The sequence below is a fragment of the Mauremys mutica genome, chromosome 9 (genome assembly GCF_020497125.1).
Source record: "Mauremys mutica isolate MM-2020 ecotype Southern chromosome 9, ASM2049712v1, whole genome shotgun sequence".
Lineage (NCBI taxonomy): Eukaryota > Metazoa > Chordata > Testudines > Geoemydidae > Mauremys > Mauremys mutica.
The window spans coordinates 94,304,669-94,324,026 of NC_059080.1; the positions used below are offsets into that span (position 1 = coordinate 94,304,669).

At 43.9% G+C, this 19,358-nt stretch overlaps 2 protein-coding genes across 4 annotated transcripts in view; one reads left to right on the forward strand and one right to left on the reverse strand.

The window, feature by feature from the left end:
- The window catches only part of MRPL47 (mitochondrial ribosomal protein L47), a 12,366-nt gene extending 3,817 nt beyond the window's left edge, over positions 1-8,549 (reverse strand). Inside the window, exons 1-6 of one of the 3 annotated variants that reach the window (XM_045029699.1) lie at positions 8,396-8,549; positions 6,367-6,512; positions 5,642-5,702; positions 4,849-4,945; positions 3,589-3,719; positions 265-360 (exon numbers count right to left, since the gene is read on the reverse strand). In XM_045029699.1, the coding sequence (XP_044885634.1) occupies positions 265-360; positions 3,589-3,719; positions 4,849-4,945; positions 5,642-5,702; positions 6,367-6,512; positions 8,396-8,481 (617 nt within the window). In that variant the 5' untranslated portion in view covers positions 8,482-8,549. Of the gene's footprint in view, positions 1-264; positions 361-3,588; positions 3,720-4,848; positions 4,946-5,641; positions 5,703-6,366; positions 6,513-7,739; positions 8,004-8,041; positions 8,165-8,395 lie in introns of those variants that run through there. The other 2 variants (XM_045029700.1, XM_045029702.1) reach the window with 2 other exon arrangements.
- A 33-nt stretch (positions 8,550-8,582) lies between these two features.
- Positions 8,583-19,358, forward strand: NDUFB5 (NADH:ubiquinone oxidoreductase subunit B5). Its single transcript, XM_045029703.1, has 6 exons — positions 8,583-8,782; positions 11,095-11,180; positions 12,433-12,499; positions 14,444-14,505; positions 17,456-17,562; positions 19,132-19,358. Exons 1-6 carry the CDS (start codon positions 8,656-8,658, stop codon positions 19,250-19,252), a joined length of 570 nt encoding a protein of 189 aa, XP_044885638.1. The 5' UTR covers positions 8,583-8,655; the 3' UTR covers positions 19,253-19,358.

Genomic DNA, 19,358 nt, shown 5'->3' on the forward strand with positions numbered 1-19,358 from the left:
AGATGTGCTTAGCTTTAAACAGATAAGTAATCCCATTGGTTTCAAGGAGACTACGCACATGCCTAAAGTTAAGCATGTGCCTAAGTGCTTGCAGGATCAGGGTCAAACAGTTTTTGTTCAGTGTCACCTCTTCTCCATCCCGTAAAGGAAAAAAACAATCCACAAGCTAGAAAAAGCAATAAGACTGTCCTTTACAAGGTGGGAAGAGCTAGACTAGTACACAACAAACAGGGTCAGAGAATTTTCCTTTCCATTTCAAATTACCTGATGAAATGTTTCACATGTGGCAAGTAGAAGAATTTCCTCCTGTTGTATTTTTTGTTCAGGTACCAAGGTATTGGCCACTCTTTGGAATTGTACCTGTCAATGACATACAAATTGGTTATTATCCAGAATTTAGATTGCTGCATCTCAGTTAATGGATTGTAACTAAGCTGCTCTTTTTTGTTCTAGTGGGCAGGTACCGTGGTCTAGTCCAGGGGTTCTCAACCTTTTTCACTGAGGCCCCACCAACATGCTAGAAAAACTCCACAGCGGCGGGGCGTATCTCAGGGCTCTGGACTTCGGTCACTGGGCATGAGGGAGCTCGAGGCACCAGGTCCCTGCCCCATGGGGTGCCGGGTGGCCCTCCATAAGCATAGTTTACTTCTATTTTAGGGAGTCAGCTCTGCACAGCAGGGCCCGGGGAGGGAGCACCACCTCCACCCCCGACTCATCTCAGCACGCCACCCAGCTATCTGGGTTGCAGGGGAGGGGTGTGCAACCAAAAATTATAACTCAAAGAAGGGAGAGGAATCAGCTCAAAAAGTCTGAAAACTGCTCAGGATGTAGGGAGGGGATAGCTAGGGGCTGTGCGCAGGCAGGAGGGAGGGATAGCTCAGGGTGCAGGGAAAGGAGTAGCAAGAAGCTGTGTGCCGGGTAAGACACCGCCCCCCCCCACCCCACTGCAGTCGCTGCTCCCTGAGGCCTCTGCCGGCCCCGTAGCTGGGTCCCCCTGCCCGGGCAGTTCTTACAGACTGTGCGAGTAGTCAAAAGGGGCTGGGAGCTGAGGAGCAGCTGCCTTGCACACCACACTGCCTGGCTGTGGCTCCCGACCTGGCAGGCAGTAGCATAGCTAGGGGGGGAAGCGGCCGCTCCCCCACTGAGCACAAGTGGTGCCGTGTCAATTTCTTGGCGCCTTTTTACTCACCTGGGGGAGCGATTAAAAAAAAAAAAGGCGTCACCCACTGCGGTGCTTTTATTTTACTCACCCGGCGGCACTCCGGGTCTTCAGCAGCAGAACCTTCACTCTCTCTGGGTCTTCGATGGCAGTACCTTCAGTGCTGCCGAAGACACCCAGAGCGAGTGAAGGGCCCGCCGCCGAAGACCTGGAGCACCGCCGGGTGAGTAAAAGCGCTGCAGCGGGTGGTGCCTTTTTTTTTTATTGCTCCCCCTGTTCCCTCCACTTGGCTACGCCACTGCTGGCAGGGGGCGGACCTTGGGGGTGTATGTGGAGGGGGTGGGTGGGTGGAGATGTCCGCGGGGCTGCCCCACTCTGGTTAAGGCACTGCAGTTTGAGGTGGGGGAGCAACGCCCCTCTGTGCCCTCCTCCAACTCCACCCAGCCTTTCTACCCCATCGGATGCTGGGGCTCGCGGACCCCCTGAAACCAGCTTGTGGCCCCCCAGGGGGCCGCACCCCCCCAGTTGAGAACTGCTGGTCTAGTCAGTAGACCACAGGACTGGTAATTGCAGTTCTCTTCCCAGCTTGTTGGTTGACCTTGGACAAGTCACTTAATCCTCTCTAACTCAGTTTTCACCTCTAAAACGTGGATAACATTTATCCATTTCTACATATGCCTTGAGCCCACGGAATGGAAGGCACTGTATAAATGCAAAGAATCAGTATTCAAGTTTCAAAATGTTATCTTTCAAAAACAAACAACCCCCCCCCACCACAAAAATTCCATAGCAAGTCTGTTTGCAATTTTAGATAAAACAATTGGTGTATGGTGTCCAGGCACTGTAAAAGAAAGCTGCAGCAGGAGCAAAAGGGCTAAATAACACAGCTAAACTTTTTTTTAAAATACCAATATTGCACAGGGATGCATCAGATACAATACAGCTTGCAGGAGTGGAAGAGAATTTTGCTCCCTATACCTAGTACAAGTTTAAGCACAATGATTAATGTACTCAGTACTCTACCAAACAGCCATAGAAATGATAAATGAGTCCAAGATTCAATATTCACTGTTGTATTGTCTCCACGTGAGTTTCCCTTTTTTTCTCCATCTCCCCCACACTCCTGTCACTCCAGTGTAGGATACAGAACTGTTCCTCAAAATGCCTTTACACTGAAGGTCAAATTCTGGCCCTATTAAAGTTAATGGGAGTTTTGCCACTGACTTTGATAGGGCCAAGATTTCACCCTGAATCTAAGTTTACTGGAGTTTATTGGATATAATCAACTTTAATTTACAGAGATTACAAACAATTTAAAATACTTGTCAACGATGATAGGAGATCCAAAATCCATCTACATATAGTCCCATCTACACTGTAAGTCAGGGATCGGCAACCTTTGGCACACAGCCCATCATGGAAAGCCCCTGGTGGGCCGGGCCAGTTTGTTCATCTGCCGAGTCCACAGTGGGTTCAGCTGATGGCGGCTCCCACTGGCCACAGTTCACTGTTTCAGGCCAATGGGGGCTGCGGGAAGCGGCGCGGGCCAAGACTTTTCCTGACAGGCCGTGTGCCAAAGGTTGCTGATCCCTGCTGTAAGTCCTATAGTTTTTGGAAGACCAGGTTACACAGTTGCCCCTGAACACTAGGGTGGCCACTGGCCAGGTGCCAGTTTTCAACTGGAAAGTCTGGTCAAAAAGGGGACCTTACACTTTCTGGTTACTAAGGGTATGGGAGGCACCCTACTCAGCCAGTGCTGCCTCCTACCTGTGTCAAGCGGCTGCAAGAAAGTCCCTCCTGACCCAGGCAGGAGTGGGGAGGTGGAGCAGGGGAGCACGATGGAGGAAGAGGAGTGAATGAGAGGCAGAGCCGCAGGGGAGGTTCCAACACTCCTGCTGGAGTGTCCGGTTTTTAAAGAATACAAAATTGGCAACCCTACTCAATACAGTGGTCTTGCAATGCAGCTGAGAAAAGTCCAAATCTATAGCACAACGTGGAAACATTTTGAACTCATTGGCACAGAAAGACTGAACCATATTTCAACCACATCAGGGGACTACCATGTTGTAACCAGGTCCCCCAATACTGTAAAACTTTGTATCTAAATGGGAACAAGTTCTGTTTGCTGTTTATCTGGTGATTTATCCATGGAATTGCAAGAGAGTGGTTACCACCACCTCGGCCCAGCTAACTGCTTAGCAAAGTTGCCAGTGATGAAACACATCCCCAAAGGTATTAATGTTGTTTAATAAATACTGCTTTTCTCTTCTAGATGGTAGATATATCTTGCTCTTGATAAGGTTAAAAAGATGCTTTTTCCACAATAGACATGTTATCTGACTCTTTTTCTGTAAGATGTTTCTGTTTTTGATAGTACTGATACCACCTACAGCTCTGCACATATAGAACAGTAATCCTCTTTCCCATACCAGTAAGTGCGTCCTAAGAAGTCATTTCGCCACTCGCCAGGTCGCGGGTTTTCGTGGCCTGTTTGTAACAGCCGCAGAGCAACTTCTCTTTCTTTAATAACTAAGTTTATTCTTCCCATAGACTTTTCCACCTGAAAACAGAATAACCATTTCAACATCAGAGGGGTAGCCGTGTTAGTCTGGATCTGTAAAAGCAGCAAAGAGTCCTGTGGCACCTTATAGACTAACAGACGTATTGGAGCATGAGTTTTTGTGGGTGAATACCCACTTTGTCGGATGCATGAAGCCACAATGCCGGCTATTGATCTGTGTTTAAAATGAGGATCTTTTAGTTAAGGTGCCAGCTGGCTAAGGCTCAATCCAGACAATGAGTTGATGCTGGTAGGTTGTGGAAAACAACTGGAAATATGCAGATTGTATCTGCATTTCTGACAGAGTTCGTGGGAGTGGTCTGTCATGCTGGTTGGCAACTTGGGGGTCTCAGTTCCTATTGGATGATCAGAGAGCAGCAATGGCCAAACTATAACATTTGACCAGAAGCTTCTCAACACTTTTCCAGCTAAAAACCTTGTTACCATGATTCATGTGTGAGTAGATGAAGTCTGCAAATTAAGATAGGGAGAGAAATGAGTAGGCAAACAAGGTCAAAAAACTGACAGCAAATGTTAGAGAAAGAGACACTGAAAGAGGGTTATAGAAATGTGAAAAGAACCAAGAGGTCACAGGTTTGTAGAAGACCAGGGAAGATAGAGAACGAAGGAGTTGAAGGCAGCAGAAAGTTCAAGGATAAGAATATGGGCGGGCTGCAACTTGGGCCAGGAAAAGATACCAGAAATGACTGAAATCAGATTCAGTGGAATGAAAGAGGTGATTTAATATGAATTTGATTTAACATAGAATCATAGGAGTGGAAGGGACATCGAGAGGTCATCTAGTCCAGTCCCTTGCACTCATGGCAGGACTAAGTATTATCTAGACCATCCTTGACAGATGTTTGTCTAACCTGCTCTTAAAAATCCCCAGTGATGGAGATTCCACAACCTCCCTAGGCAATTTATTCCAGTGCTTAACCACCTTGACAATTAGGAAGTATAGGAGGTGAGAAAGGCTTTGGAACAAGTTAACTTTTACATTGCTACCCTATGCAAAATGAATCCAGGAACATAAGTCTGGGAACTGTCTTTTACAGGTTTGCAAACATTGCATCTTTCACACACAGTTTACCTGCAGTGATGTTTTTAGCTTATATGAAAAAGTTACCTTTTCTAATCGTTCCGGACTTGGCATAGGTAAACTTTGTCGCTTTGCTTCTTGCTCTAGAGTTAAAAGCATGTTTTTCTCTTTCAGTAGGACATACCTGAATCAAAGAACGTAATAGTACAATAAGGTCAGAAATTAGATTTAACTTTTAGTAGTAACATGCTTGTAAATTATTCACTTAAATAGTGATTCTCAGTCGCTGGGATTACACGATTTTGTGTCTAGTACTCTGGGCTCCCAATGTCAAGTTAAAAAAGCTGTGTGTTTTTTTTAATTCCTTGCCTATGCTACTTAAGTTGTACTTTTAAAGATCTTGCAATTCTAACAATCTGATTAATTTTTAACAGGGCTTTTTCCTCTGTGATTTCACAACACTTTACAAAGGATGGGTAAACACCATTATTTCCTGTTTTACAGTTGGAGAAACTGAGGGACTAAAGTCATTTATCCCAAGCTCACATAGTCAGTGGCAAAGGTGGGAATTAGAACCCCATGTGTCTTAACCCCTAGTCCTATCCTCTGCCCATGAGACCACACATTTTTATATAAACCTTTTAAAGAACATCCTTAACTGATGGGCCAAGTTGGACTCTTCTGCACTGGAACCCAATTCACCACTTCTACCTGCAATACACTGTACATACTCTGACCAGAATTAGAGTCCCAGTACAGGTTAAAGTGTGCACAACTGTGTGGGCAACTGAGTTCACTGACTAAATACAGCCATGTCTTTCATATGAAACCTGGCACATGTGCCCCAAAAGGATAGGAAACACTGCACTAAAACACTTACCAAAGTTTGTGCAAATCTTCATTACTCTTGTTTCTTAGGTGTTTTGCATGCCACTCATCCCCTGTAAAAACAACAGCAACAAAAAACAGTGATTTCATCTAAACACGATCCATTTTGTGAAAAAATATTTCCACCTGCACACCATGTTGATTCCCTGGAAAGAATGTCAAATTACAATCACCAGTTTTTGAAGGTTTTTCCTTGTAGATGACATTGAAATACTGACCAGACTCAACCCTGCTTAGAAAACAAGACCATGCTCAAATGTGAAAAAAAACTGTGTACTGTTCCCTAATATTTGTAGGGGGAGTTCAGAGCCAGGGACAGTTGTAGGCAGAAGCAGGCAGGCAGGGAGGGAGGGAAAGGGAGAGGGGGAGGAGAGAGAGAGAAAAGTGGCTTTATTAGAATAAGGAAAACAGTATTATCCCTGAAGTTCCTTGTTCAGTGTTAGAAGTGCAACCCTTTCTGTGATCTATTGTCACATGACAATATGGCTAAAGACTATATGCTGGGCTATAGGATTTAGACATTTTGCCTCTGCTCTGCATGATAAATGTTCCACTTGTATTAACACAGGATTAAAATATAAAAGCAAATGAATATACAAGAAGTGACATGACATATTGCCACTAAATACCCTCTAAAATCCTGCATATTAATTTGCATATTTTTAACAGCAGAAGTATATCAAAGACACCAAATCCAAAAGGTTAAAAATAACTCACCAGATTTAACTACAGTTTCTCCCCAGTTTTTTGGGTCATCAAAAAACTCCTCCAGTCCTTTCCGTGACAAAGTAGTATGGAGAAACTTACACTGATAGAGGGGTTCTACTTTAGTACTGTTCTTATGGAGCAGGTTCAAGGTTAATCTGCAACAAAGGTAAGAAAAATATATATTTGATTAGGGGGAAAAAAGGAATCTGCTAAATATGAACTTTACCCTCCTTTCCATTTTCATGGACACCTTCCTATTCTGATTGTAACAAGTTTTCTATTTGCTGATTCTCCAACACTGGAGGTTGCAGAGTCCACTGGAGAGAGAGTCAAAAGACATGGGTTCAATTCCTGGCTCTGTCAATGTCAGACACATCATCTCTATTTTCATTTCCCCTCTCAATCTTTGTCTGTCTTGTTCTCATTTGTTTATAAGCTTCCTGAGCAAGGAGATAGTCTCTTATTATGCGTCTGAGTAGTGCTGAGCACAAAGAGGCCCTGATCGTGGTTGAGTCTTCTAGGCACTACTATGAAAAAAATAACAAATAACTGGTAAAAACAGCATTTATGAAAAACAAGAATGACATGCAGAAACAAGTACTGCATTTCATAACACTAATACTATGTGCAGGAAGACACCATTATTACAAAAAATGCCAAAGGATATATTGATGGATTAATTTCTTTAGCCTGTATTTTTTTTCAAGATTTGTTATTTCTGATGTCAGTTTACAATAATAAAGAGAACACCTATTTTGTGTGGGATGGAAGTAAGTGCGGGTCAAAAAATTAATGTAATCCCTTTTGGCAAGGTACAGCTGAGACATATTCCACAGTTTTCTGTAGCGTAACTCTGATTCCATTACAATAAGCTGTACTAAAATATAAATGTGAAATTTCAATACATTGTTTTGAGAAATGGATGAATGTTAGTGAGATTTCACAATGATTAATATCTGAGTAAGTACCAATCTGGGTTTAGTCAGAGCTTTATCCTTCTAAAAAGAGGGACAAATTATCTGAAAGAATGAATGCATACATAGTCTTGCTTTCTGTGTGTGGATAATAAAGACTGTATAACTTATTATTCAAGAGGAGGACTTTGCCCAATGGCAGTTTCACGCTTGATTGTCCCCAGGAGGAGAATGAATTTCATTAGCACTGGGTGAAACTATTCCTTCATTACATAGCTGATAAACTAGATGTTGAAATATTATGGGGATAGGCATTGTAAGGACCTGAACAGGATTACTGAGGGACAATCTTCACTCATTAATATATTTTGCTTTCCGCCACCAACTCTCTATATAACTTTTTTCATGAGTAACATACTCAAATGCAAGGATGCTAAATATCTAAACTGTATTCTTAAATTCACTCACCTAAATTTGGGTTATTGCTGATTATGTACTATATGTAAATTATGACTTTAAAAACAAACGTTGTAGTTGTGAATAATCTAAGCACTATACCCAGATGTACACGCTCTTCTCAACCTAGGTATTATATAACTTTTTTAACGTTAGCTTTAATAAAAATTTTAAAGCTCTTTGCAAACAAACAGACGTAAGGTTTTGCTGTTATTTTGACAGTGGTTGTAGAGACAGTGGCATTAGGAGCTGGGTTCTAGTTGGGATGAACCGCCCCAGCGCGGCTAGGCTCGCCCCACTGTAGGGGCACTAACCCCAGGCCCTGCGGGCTCCGCTGGCAGAACATCGCTGGCCGGCTACATCGGAACGGCCCCAGGTCCGCCACAAAGCGGGGCTATTTCGAACGAACACACTATGGCCCAACGGACGCTTCAGCCTGCCAACGGCCCCTTTCCCTCAGCCGCCCAACGGCCCCTCTCCCTCAGCCTGCCAACGGCCCCTCTCCCTCAGCCGCCCCAACCATACAAAGCACGGGCCGGGCCAACCCAGCTCAACAGCCCAAGACCCCCGCCCAACGCAGCCCCCCTGCCGCGGCCGGGTCACCACATCCCCTTCCCTCCTCTCCCCCGCCCCACGGGAACCAGTTACCCCGCTCCACGGGCCCCTACCCGGAAAGGCAGGCGCCTGGCGGGGCCTGTAAGACTCCCGAGACCCTCACGGCGCTGAAGAAGCGCCGGCAAAGGGCGGCCGCCATGATACCCACATTGCCTTGCGCCACCGGCCACTTCCGGCCGGGAGACCGGAAGGAGAGGCCTACGGGTCGAATTACTGTACAGGACGACGTGCCCGATTCCAAGATGGTGGCGCCACGGCTTCGCTCTCGTTGGGGGTAAATGGCCAGCGGCCCCGCCCCGTGCCAGTTTCACATATGGCCGCCATGAGCCTCCTGCTCCGGGCAGCGGCCGCTTTGGGGACTCGCAAGGTCCTGTTCAGGGCGGCAGGTGGGGGGCGCGTCTCCTTGCTGGGCAGGAATGTCGTGTCCTCCGGCATCATCGGTATGGAGCCGCCGGGCGGGGGCGGGGAGCTCGGTGTCCTCTGTAGCGGGGTGACCTTGGGGAGCGAGGTGGGGGCTCGGTGTCTCTGCGGAGCGGGTGGGGGGTTGGGTGTCCTCTGGGGAAGGGGGTACTGTAGGGAGAGGGGATCCCTATGGTGGTGGGGGGGTCTCCTTTGGGGAGGGGACGGGACGGGACAAGGGGCCCTTCAGTGGTGGTGGTGTCTCCTTTGAGGAGAGGAGGGGGGGGGTTTCCTCAGTAGGGAGGGGGGTTCCTCTTTCTAGTGATTAGCGCATGTCTGGAGGATTTGGGTTTTATTCCTTATTCTGCCACTCTCGTTGTGTGATTGATTGTGAGACCGAGGCCCATTGGTACGAGCTAGCAAAGGGTTCCCTGTTCTGTAATAGTAACTCCTATGAGGCCTAAGAAACTCATGGCACCTAATACACTGCTTTCATAGTATTTGTCTATGAAGACTTTCAGGTGAGGCTTTACATGAAAGCCAGGATCATGCTGGTCATTAATATTGTTGTAAAATGTATGGTACAAACACTATATAAAACACTATGTATGTGTAATGAAAATGTTTTTAAGTCGGTGTCCAAGGCAGTTGTGACAAACAGGTTTTGGGTCAGACAAAGGATGTTTGGGATTCACATGGTGCTCTGGTGGCCTTGTAGATTAAGCACTGTAAAGCAATATAGTGAAAGCTCTATTTACATATGCAATCAATAGGAAAGGTGCATACAGGAAAAGAAAACAAGCCATAAGGCTTAGCCTGGCCATGTGCAGAGACAGTGAACTTTGGGACTATTAGTAGAAGGCAAAAATACATCCCTTGATTCTTCACCGAGGAAGCAAAAGGGTAGTGCTTTGGGCATTTATGAAAGAGGGATCACAGCCTTGTTGGTTGGAGATGCTGAAAGAAGGCTCTGGTTGAGAATAGACTGTTTTAGACAGGAGGGTAGCCTATTAGCTTAAGTGTAATCTCTAAAACGTGTGTTACGATTTTGTTTTATGTGTAACTTTTCTGTTTCCATTGTCCTTACTTTCTATCTCTTAAATCTTAGCCTTTGATGATAATCTTATTATTGTTTTCACTGTAAATATATCTCCGTGCTAAGATGTTGTATAGGAGCTGACTTTCAGTTAAATCAAACTTGTATATACACTCTCCTCTTGGGGATAGTGAACCTGGTATTTCTGTGAGTGTCCAGTGCTTAAGGATTGGACACTACAAGGAGATGATTCAAAGAGGACTGCAGTGCAAAGTAGGAGCTAGAATAAGCCCAGAGAAGTGATATTGGGTGGCTGAAGGGCTGGCAGTGTCAGAGACATTCCCTGCCTGTGTGAGGGGGGAACAAAGTGACACAATCCTGGGCACCCTGAGAAAGGGTCACAGTGACCTTGGACAAAATACTCATTTTTGGCTTCCCTTTTTGGAAAAGGAGATAATATGATCCTATGTTACGGGGTGGTCTTTGAGATCTGTAGATGGGAGCTGAAAGCTGTTAAGTTTTTTTTCTTGAAACAGCTAGCTAGTAGCCTTCTGGAACATCTTGAATTCAAGTTGGTTGTGTTGTATGCTGCTGCTACTTTTCCCCCTTGCATGGAGAATTTTCTCATTACCTTGATCTTATAATGTGCACCATATGAGAAGGTCCTTGCACTGAGCTACATTGAACCTGCTGGGATTCTTTGCTGGTGCAGAGATCTGCCCAAACTGAGCTAGTTGCAAGATTGGAACCTAAATGTCAAGCAGGCCCCCACACTTAATGTGTAGTACAGCCAGATATAAACTTCCTTTTTAGTATCTCAGTCATTGCTTCTAGCTGTTGATTTCATTTCTGTTCATAATGCAGTGCAAAAGTGAGAGCTTATAGTCATATGCACAAATGTCCACATAGGAGCCAATATGTCACCACTCCTGTTCCACGATAGACCTGGGGTCAAAATTTTGGCCACCCTAGTCAAAACCTAGTAGCATGCTAGTGTGTTACCTAACTGTAGAAATTTTATATGGAGGATTCTTGTGCAAATTACATTTTCTTCAACTTATCTATTTTTCCTCTATGACTTGCTCCATAGAGAGAGTTTTATCTTGGAATACCACCACTTCTGTAGCATACAGTTGGGCTTAGCTTTAGGAGTCCTGCTGTCCTAGGCAAAACGACAAATACCTTTACCAGCCTGCAGTAACCCACCCGTTACTGAATGTTTTACTACTTTTTTTTGCCTGCATCGCAGAGTTTCTCCTGTACATAATCACTGCAGATGGGAAAAGGACATAATAATATCCTGGTTTAATTTCGCAGCTCCTGTACGACATGGAAGCCATGGGAAAAGAATGTTTGTCATCAAGCCAACAGATTTCTATGATAAACGATTTCTGAAGTTGCTGGTAAGTTAATTTTTTGTTGTTGCAACTCTTAGTATAACTTAAATAATTTGTAAATGATGGACTGTGTTTAAGGCATTAATACACTCATTCCTATTGTTTACAATGCAATAGCATCCAAAATGTGTTAGGCACTAGCTACAGAAACAAGATTTCCTAGTCTCTATCCTGAAGAACTTGCCATTTATAAAGACAAAGACAGATGGGGCAAAGGGATATGTCATACCCACCAAGTGCTCAGGGTGGTGATTGACATCTATTATGTTAGCGACCTTTTTTTTTAAATTGTGGGTGTGTGTAATATATATAAATGAAGTATCTTCAGTTTCTCCTTTTTAAGGTATTTTTAGTTAACTGCTACTTTTTTATTGTTGCTGTTTTAAATCCTTGCCTGTTGTCTTTTTAAGTTTTAACTGTCATCTGTTTTGCAGGTTTAATAATGTTTTAGCTGTTGGCTGTTTAAGTCGTGTAAAACTTGGCTCCAAGACCAGGAGCCCTCCATTACTACCCCATAATAAGTGCATCTTCCTTCCATCCAGCCCATCACACCAGAGATTTAGGCTCTGTAGGCCTGATCCAAAGCCCGTTCAAGTCAATGAAAAGATGGGCTTCTGATCAGATCCATTATGTGGGGAAAATAGTCAGCCAGGTGGGACTCCTTGGAGTGAGGGCCCTGCAATCACTGATCATTGTTGTATCTTTTTAACAGATTTTGTATAAAATATATTAATTCTCAGCTTGCAATGGGTTTTTTAAAAATTGCATTTTGACTCAAGTTCAGTCAAAGGTAGTTTTAGTGCTTCATTATAGTTAATCGACTCCAGGCTTTGAGTAATATTGTTTTACATAACAACAGTATTGTCTAGTAGTTAGAACAAGAGACTGGGATGGAGAACTTATATGTTGCATTCCCAGCTCTGAAATTGATTCAACTTTATAACTTTAAGTCACTTATTTTCTCTGTGCCTCAATTTGCTATGTTGTACAAATGGGATTAATACGTGTATCACCTGGGTTTTGAGGGATCTTTACTGTTTTCTGAAATGCTTTGAGATCCTTAGCTGGTAACACTAAGTATTCCAGTTGCAATAATAAACCATATTTGAAGGTATATAGAAGAAATATTGTGGAAGTTCAGATTTTGGTGTTCTAATACAGGAGAGATAATTGTAAGAGTAACTGAGATTGGCAGAAGAAGTGGTATATTTTTCTGACAGACTAATCTGGTGTCTTTTTCCCTCCCTCTGCTAAACAGAGATTCTATATATTATTGACTGGGATACCACTAGCAATATTTATAACGTATGTCAACATCTTCATTGGTAAGCATTTCTGTGATGTTTAACTAAGCTACGTTGTTGAACATTGTTAAAGTTGGATAAAGAAAATGAAATAGGTCTGATAGTATTTCAGACCCTTATCTCTAAAGCTGGCTTGGTAACTATGGGTCATGTTTAAGGCTGCATGTCTGTCATGGAAGTCATGGATTCTGTGACTTTCCATGACCTCGGTGACTTCTGCAGCAGCCGGTGCGGTTGGCTCTGGCAGCCCCTGGGCCAGCCACACCAGCCTCTGCTGGGGCAGTCTCTGGCCACTGTGCCTCCTCCCCTCCCCCCCAGCAGCAGTAGTTTAGGTGTGGGAAGGGGCTCAGGGCTAGGGTTGGGGCAGGGTGTGGGGTGCACTTACCTCGGGGGGGGGCAGAGGGGCTCCGTGCACTGCCTCCGCCAAGAGTGCTGGCTCTGCAGCTCCCATTGGCCAGGAACTGCAGCCAATGGGGGCTGTGGGGGTGGTGTCTGCAGGCAGGGACAGCGCGCAGAGCCCCCTGGCCTCTCCACCTAGGAACTACAGGGACATGCTGGCCTCTTCCAGGGAGCTGCGCAGAGCATGGTAGGGAGCCTGCCAGCCCTTCCAACTCCCCCTGCACCGCCCCCAGCACCAGCGGGGGTCCCAGGCTGTGTGCTGCTGCCCCCCACACCAGCGGAGATCCTGCACCCTCTAGCACCCACAAAGCTCCCTGGGCCATGCCCCCCCAGGCAGTGCCCCCCCCCCCTCCCCGGCAGCACCCATGGCGCCCAGCCCAAGTTTTAGTTAGAGGTATGTAGTACAAGTCATGGACAGGTCACAGGCTATGAATTTTTGTTTACTGCCCGTGACCTGTCCATGACTTTTACTAAAAATACCGGTGACTAAAATGTAGCCTTAGTCATGTTGTGTAAAAGTATACTGAAGAGGAGAAACTCATAGCTGACCCAACATCTCTTCCTTCTCTACCTGTTTTATAAAATGCAGGGAAGCTTCAGATCAGGGGTTGGCAACCTTTCAGAAGTGGTGTGCCGAGTTTTCATTTATTCATTCTAATTTAAGATTCTGCGTGCCAGTAATACATTTTAACGTTTTTAGAAGGTCTCTTTCTATAAGTCTATAATATATAACTAAACTATTGTTGTATGTAAAATAAATAAGGTTTTTAAAATGTTTAAGAAACTTCATTTAAAATTAAATTAAAATGCAGAGTCCCCCACTCCCCCCCTCCAAAGCGGTGGTCAGGACCCAGGCAGTGTGAGTGCCACTGAAAATCAGCTCGCGTGCCCCCCTTCAGCACCCGTGCCATAGGTTGCCTACCCCTGCTTCAGATAATTGATCAGTAGTTATACATGTGTCTATTCTCCATTTGATTGATGCAAATATGATTTGCAAGACTATGACGTTTATGTCACTTCCCACATAATGAAGAAGATAATGTTTTCTGTCTGGATTTAAACATATACCTTGTGCATATTCCAAGATAGGTGTACAGAATATACATTTAACAGGACACTGCCAGTTTAAAATCAAATTTCTTCCTGATGTTTTTTTAACCTACAATGTAATTAACCTTAGATTGCATTAATTGAATGATCAGAGAAAAATGTATTTAATTTTTTTTCTAGCGTGTTTACTTTGTAATGGCACTTTGGGTACAGTCAGTTTCACTCTTTCCTCTGTATAGTCAGTCATTTCCCCTTTTTGTTGTGCAGGTTAAAATATAGGCGTGTGTAACTAGAACAGAATTGGTAGGAGGACTCAGAAGCAGGTATAGTACCTGAAACTACTTCCAGGCTGTTCCAACTCACTTTTTTGAAACTGAATAGAATCAAGTTGATGGTGTCTCTTTAAATACTTTGTGTGTGAAATGCTCTTTAGTTGGTCTTTGTTTGTTTGTGGCAAGTAAAGTGTGTTTCTAAACTGTCAATAGTATTGAACATCCCTCCATTTTCTCTGGGCAGGTGAAGCTGAACTTGCAGAAATTCCAGAAGGTTATATTCCAGACCACTGGGAGTATTACAAAGTAAGTACAAAATTATGAAAGGGATATGGCATTTCCAGCACACTCCTCCTCATCATACCTCAATCTTGGGAGGAAAATATTTAAAATGTGTTGGATATATTAATGAGGATATCGGCTACTTTATGTGATTGGGTCTTCATGCAAATATACAGCTTTCAAATTAAATACATGTTATTTTATTAGATCTGTTTATGGTATTCTAACAGTAGCAGATGCAGCTGACCTGTAATGTACATAGCTGTGTAAATAGTAAGAGCACTGTACATGAAGTTGTGAACATAAAATCCGTAAATAACAAAAGCGCTATTACCAAGTCAAGTTCTAAATCTCTTTTCTGGTCACCAGTCCATCAAGGGTTTTTTTGTTTTGTTTTTTGAACACTCCTCTGAGCTCCAGGTCTTGAGATACTAGACTTTAAAATTACATTGTTTATCTCATCTGAATGACTTTCAATGAATACCAGCAAAAAGAACAGGAGTACTTGTGGCACCTTAGAGACTAACACATTTATTTGAGCATAAGCTTTTTTAAAATAAATTTGTTAGTCTCTAAGGTGCCACAAGTACTCCTGTTTTTGCGGATACAGACTAACACGGCTGCTACTCTGAAACCAATGAATACCAGAAAATTCATACTTTTATAGTAGGGCTGTCGATCACAGTTAATACCTGTGATTAACTGAAAACAAAATTAATGCGTTCATTTTTTAATGGTGTTAATCGCGTACCTCTGGGTGGGGAGGGAGGCATCAGCTGTGGAGGGAGCTGACAGTGTCCGGTCAGGCACAGTAATGCCAATCCGCCTCCGGAGGGCAGGGAGAGGAGAGGAGAGGAAGTGGCTCACATTCCGGCTCCAGTGGAGAGGTAGGGATCCTGACCCTGCCATGCCCCACTACTTCCAGCTGACCCCTTGCTCCGGAGATGGGCCCGCCCCTTCCCGCACCGTGCCCCAATGCTCCTAGCCAGCCCTTCACTCCAGGGACCAACCTCCCCACACGCTGTGCTGCATTGCCTCCAGCTGGTCCCTCGCTTCGGGGACCGATCCCCTCTCCCCCCCCCCATTTCCCTCCATGCCATGCCCCATTGCTCCCAGCTGGCCCCTCACTCTGGGGGTATCCCATAGAGATCAGGGGCCTGCTGAGCTCAGCCTCCCTGTACTAGCCTCTCCTCCCATGCTGTATGCCGAGTCCCTGAGGTAAAATACAGCCTCCCTTGCAAGTAAGGGCTTGCTCAGCTGAAGGGAGCCCACCTCGCTCAGTAAAAGGAGGAGAGCCTGGTGGTGAGCCCAGTACCAGAAACCACCCTTCCAGAAGCAGCAGCAAGACACCTCCCTCACCCTCCTCCTGAACTAGTCATTGCTTGCCCCCCCCACATTGTCACCCTCTGTCCTCCCAGAACCTCCTCTTGCACAAGTCATTGCTTCTCCCCGCCCTTCACCCATCCTCCTCCAACACTGACTGCAGATTTCTAAGATGAAATTCTCTTCCTCTGTGGACAGGGAGCGAGCCTGGCAAGCTCAGAAACCCAACAGGAGCAGCAGCAAGAATTCACCCTTCTGCACAACTCACACTCCTCCCATCTCCACAATACTGACTTTCTGAGATTAAAAAAAAATCTTACCCCTTCAGTAAGCCAAGACTCCTCTAAAGGAGACACACACCAAATAGTATACATAATAAAGGCTAACCCAGCAGCAGCAGGAAAATAAAGCCTCCTGCACAATTCACTCCCCTACTGAATGCTAAAATCCTGAGGTAAAATTATTCCCTATCCACAGCAAGGACTGAGTGGATTTGTAGGCTCTAAAGTTTTACACTGTTTTATTTTTGAGTGCAGTTATGTAAAATAATAATAATACCTGTAATTCTGCATTTGTAAGTTAAACTTTCATGATAGAGATTGCACTACAGTACTTAGTATTTCAATTCACCTCATACATCTCTTTATCTTATAGTGAAAATATTTGAAATAAAAAAGTGAGCACTGTAAACTTTGTATTATGTTTGAAAATGTAGAAAACACCCAAAAATATTTAAATAACTGATATTCTATTATTGTTTAACAATGTGGTTAAAACTGCAGTTACTTGCTATTAATTTTTTTATTCTCACGATTAATCATGATCGATTTTTTGAATCGCTTAACAGCTCTATTTTATAGTATTTGTCAGCAGTGAATCAAAGTCCAATATCTCTCAACTTTTCAGAGCTAAAAACAAAGATTTTGCTGAGAATCACAGCCCTGGTGGTTCATGAGATGTTACTTTACAACTTTCACTGATTTTTTTTGATGTAACTGTATTTTTGTTTTTAACTGGCTAATGATTGTACTTAGCAATACACAGACCTCTATGTGACTAGTTCAATTTACACTGGGATTGAAAGATTAAATAAAAGCTTCTATGTGCAAGCAGCACTTAGTATAAAGATTATTGAATCTTTACAGTAATAGGTTTAGAGTCCATTTTATGGAGATTATGGTAGCAATTTTTGATTAACTCTATTTCAGAAATTGTCTTACTTTGTTCTTAAGTTATGAAACACAGATTTTTTTTCCCCCATTGCAACTGTCCTCTTTTTCTTTTTTTTCTTTTTTTTATTCCACAACAGCCTATTCTATTGTGTGTTATCTTGGATAATGTCAAAAATGGCAAATGGGTAACTTTTTTTCATAAGCCTCGATCTTCCAAACATTTACTCATGTGCTAAACTGTGTAACTGTGAGTAATCCTGCTTAAATTAGTGGTACTCATGATAGTAAAGTTAAGCACATAAGTGTTTGCAGAATTAGGGGTATGCAGCCTAACATAATTTTTAATTGCACGTTATCATGGTAAATGGTACTAGAAAGAATATTTAATGTGATCAAATTTCCCTATTATATTATTTCTGGAGGGTTCTTGTGTGGAAATTATATGAGTAATATAATATTCTTATTTTCATCTCTTCCAGCATCCTATAACTAGGTGGATTGTTCGTTATTTCTTTGATTCTCCTGAAAAGGATTATGAAAAAATGTTGGCCATAATTGATATTGAAAGTAAAAAAGCTGACCTAAGGTAAAGATAGGATGGATTTGCTGAAGCTTTTAAAAGCCAATATATACTGTACTAAACCATTTCAATGATGATACAATAGTAGAATTTTTCTCTTAAATTGGACATCTGATCAGGGCTTGAAAAAATCACCTGGCCCTTGGTGAGTGAGAAGCTTTTTGTGGCAAATATTGGTTCTAAACCATCAGTTTCTACAGAATGTAACTTTAGTTTAAAAAAAAATAATTGTAACAATAACTCTTCAAACACAAACCAAGTGTAAACCAATGCAGTTTTATCTTCCTGAGTCAGGGACAGACAACTCTTGTGTCTCTGCTAATGCTTATAGATTTGTTCTGGTTCATTGCTGGTGTCCAGAAAACCATGGGCACCAGTGACATTGTCCAGTATCATGTTAGTGTCCTGCTGCTGTTGCTTGGGTAAACTGAGCACTAACAGAGGAGGTGCTAAGCTTCTTGGAATGTTGCCCCTAGACTTTCTTGGTGGAGCCCCTCCCACCTTCATCTTTCCTGGTTATTTCTGACTGGAAGGTATCTGGTAAAGTTTTCAGTTCATGATTATGAAGGAGACTACTGTCTATGTTTAGAAATCTCATCAGGTTTTTTTATTGTTATTTTATTATTTCTTCAGCTAGTTTACTGAAAAAACAAGTAAATACACCTCTATCCCGATATAACACGGGTTCGCAGACAATGTGGTAAAGAAGCGCTCACGCGGATCAGCGCGTCAGCTCCCAGCTGGGGTGCTCCGCTTCCTGCCGCCAGTGAGTGTAGGGAGGTTGGGGAAAGGACGCCCCCGTACTTACCTGCGGCAGGAAGTGAAGCGCTGCAGCTGGGAGCTGGCGGAGTGGAGCGAGCTGGGGCCGGGCTGCTCTGCTTCCCGCTGCCGGTGAGTGCGGGACCTTTCCCCAACACCCCCACCTCCCTACCCAAACACCCCGACATAGCTGGGGCTGGGGCAAGGAAAGTGGAGTGGGCTGGGGCTGTGTCGCTCTACTTCCCGCTGCAGGTGAGTACGGGGGGCTTCCTTTCCCCAACGTCCCTGCACTCACCGGCAGCGGCGGAAGCGGAGCGCCATGGCTGGGAGCTGGCGGAGTTGAGCGGGCTGTGGCTGGGCTGCTCTGCTTCCTGCCGCTGCCATTGAGTGCCTGTCAGGGGGGCAGAGGGTGTGAATAGGGGTCGGGGCAGTCACGGGACGGGGTAGGGATGGGGTCCTGGGGGTGATTAGGGATGGGGTCTCTGGAGGGGGCGGTCAGGGGACAAGTTGCAGGGAGGCCAAAGCAAGTTCGATATAATGCGGTCTCACCTATAGCGCGGTAAGATTTTTTTGGCTCCGGAGAACTGCATTATATCGGGGTAGAGGTGTATATTGAAACACAATGATGGAATGTTTAACGCCATGGATAATTATTCATATTTGTAGTATTGTTTCTACGGACATCGTAGAATATATAGGACCAAATGCAATGCTGATGTAAGAGGGTATGACTCCTTTGATATCAGTGTTAAATGTGGCCCATGGAAGATGATAAATTACATGCTGAATTTGACTTTCATTTTCCATTTCTTATAGACTGAAGGAAATGGCGGTACATCGACTAATGAAAGAGAGGGGAGATGGGCCCTGGTATTACTATGATACCCCTGATAAAAATCGTATTGATTATTCTGCTAAAGCAAGTCCTGACAATTAAGCAGTTAGTCCACTGTTCCAAAAGAGCACCCACAAATAGCGACTGAATAATGTAATGTGTATCCTGTTATTACTTGCTGACTTAAATAAAAGTTTCTATTTCAGTA

Bases quoted from the DNA above. Each gene is read 5' to 3' on its own strand.
- NDUFB5 (XM_045029703.1), top strand. From the start codon at position 8,656: ATGGCCGCCATGAGCCTCCTGCTCCGGGCAGCGGCCGCTTTGGGGACT. The intron at 8,783-11,094 runs GTATGGAGCCGC...TTAATTTCGCAG, and splicing joins CGTGTCCTCCGGCATCATCG to CTCCTGTACGACATGGAAGC. The intron at 14,506-17,455 runs GTAAGTACAAAA...CATCTCTTCCAG, and splicing joins ACCACTGGGAGTATTACAAA to CATCCTATAACTAGGTGGAT.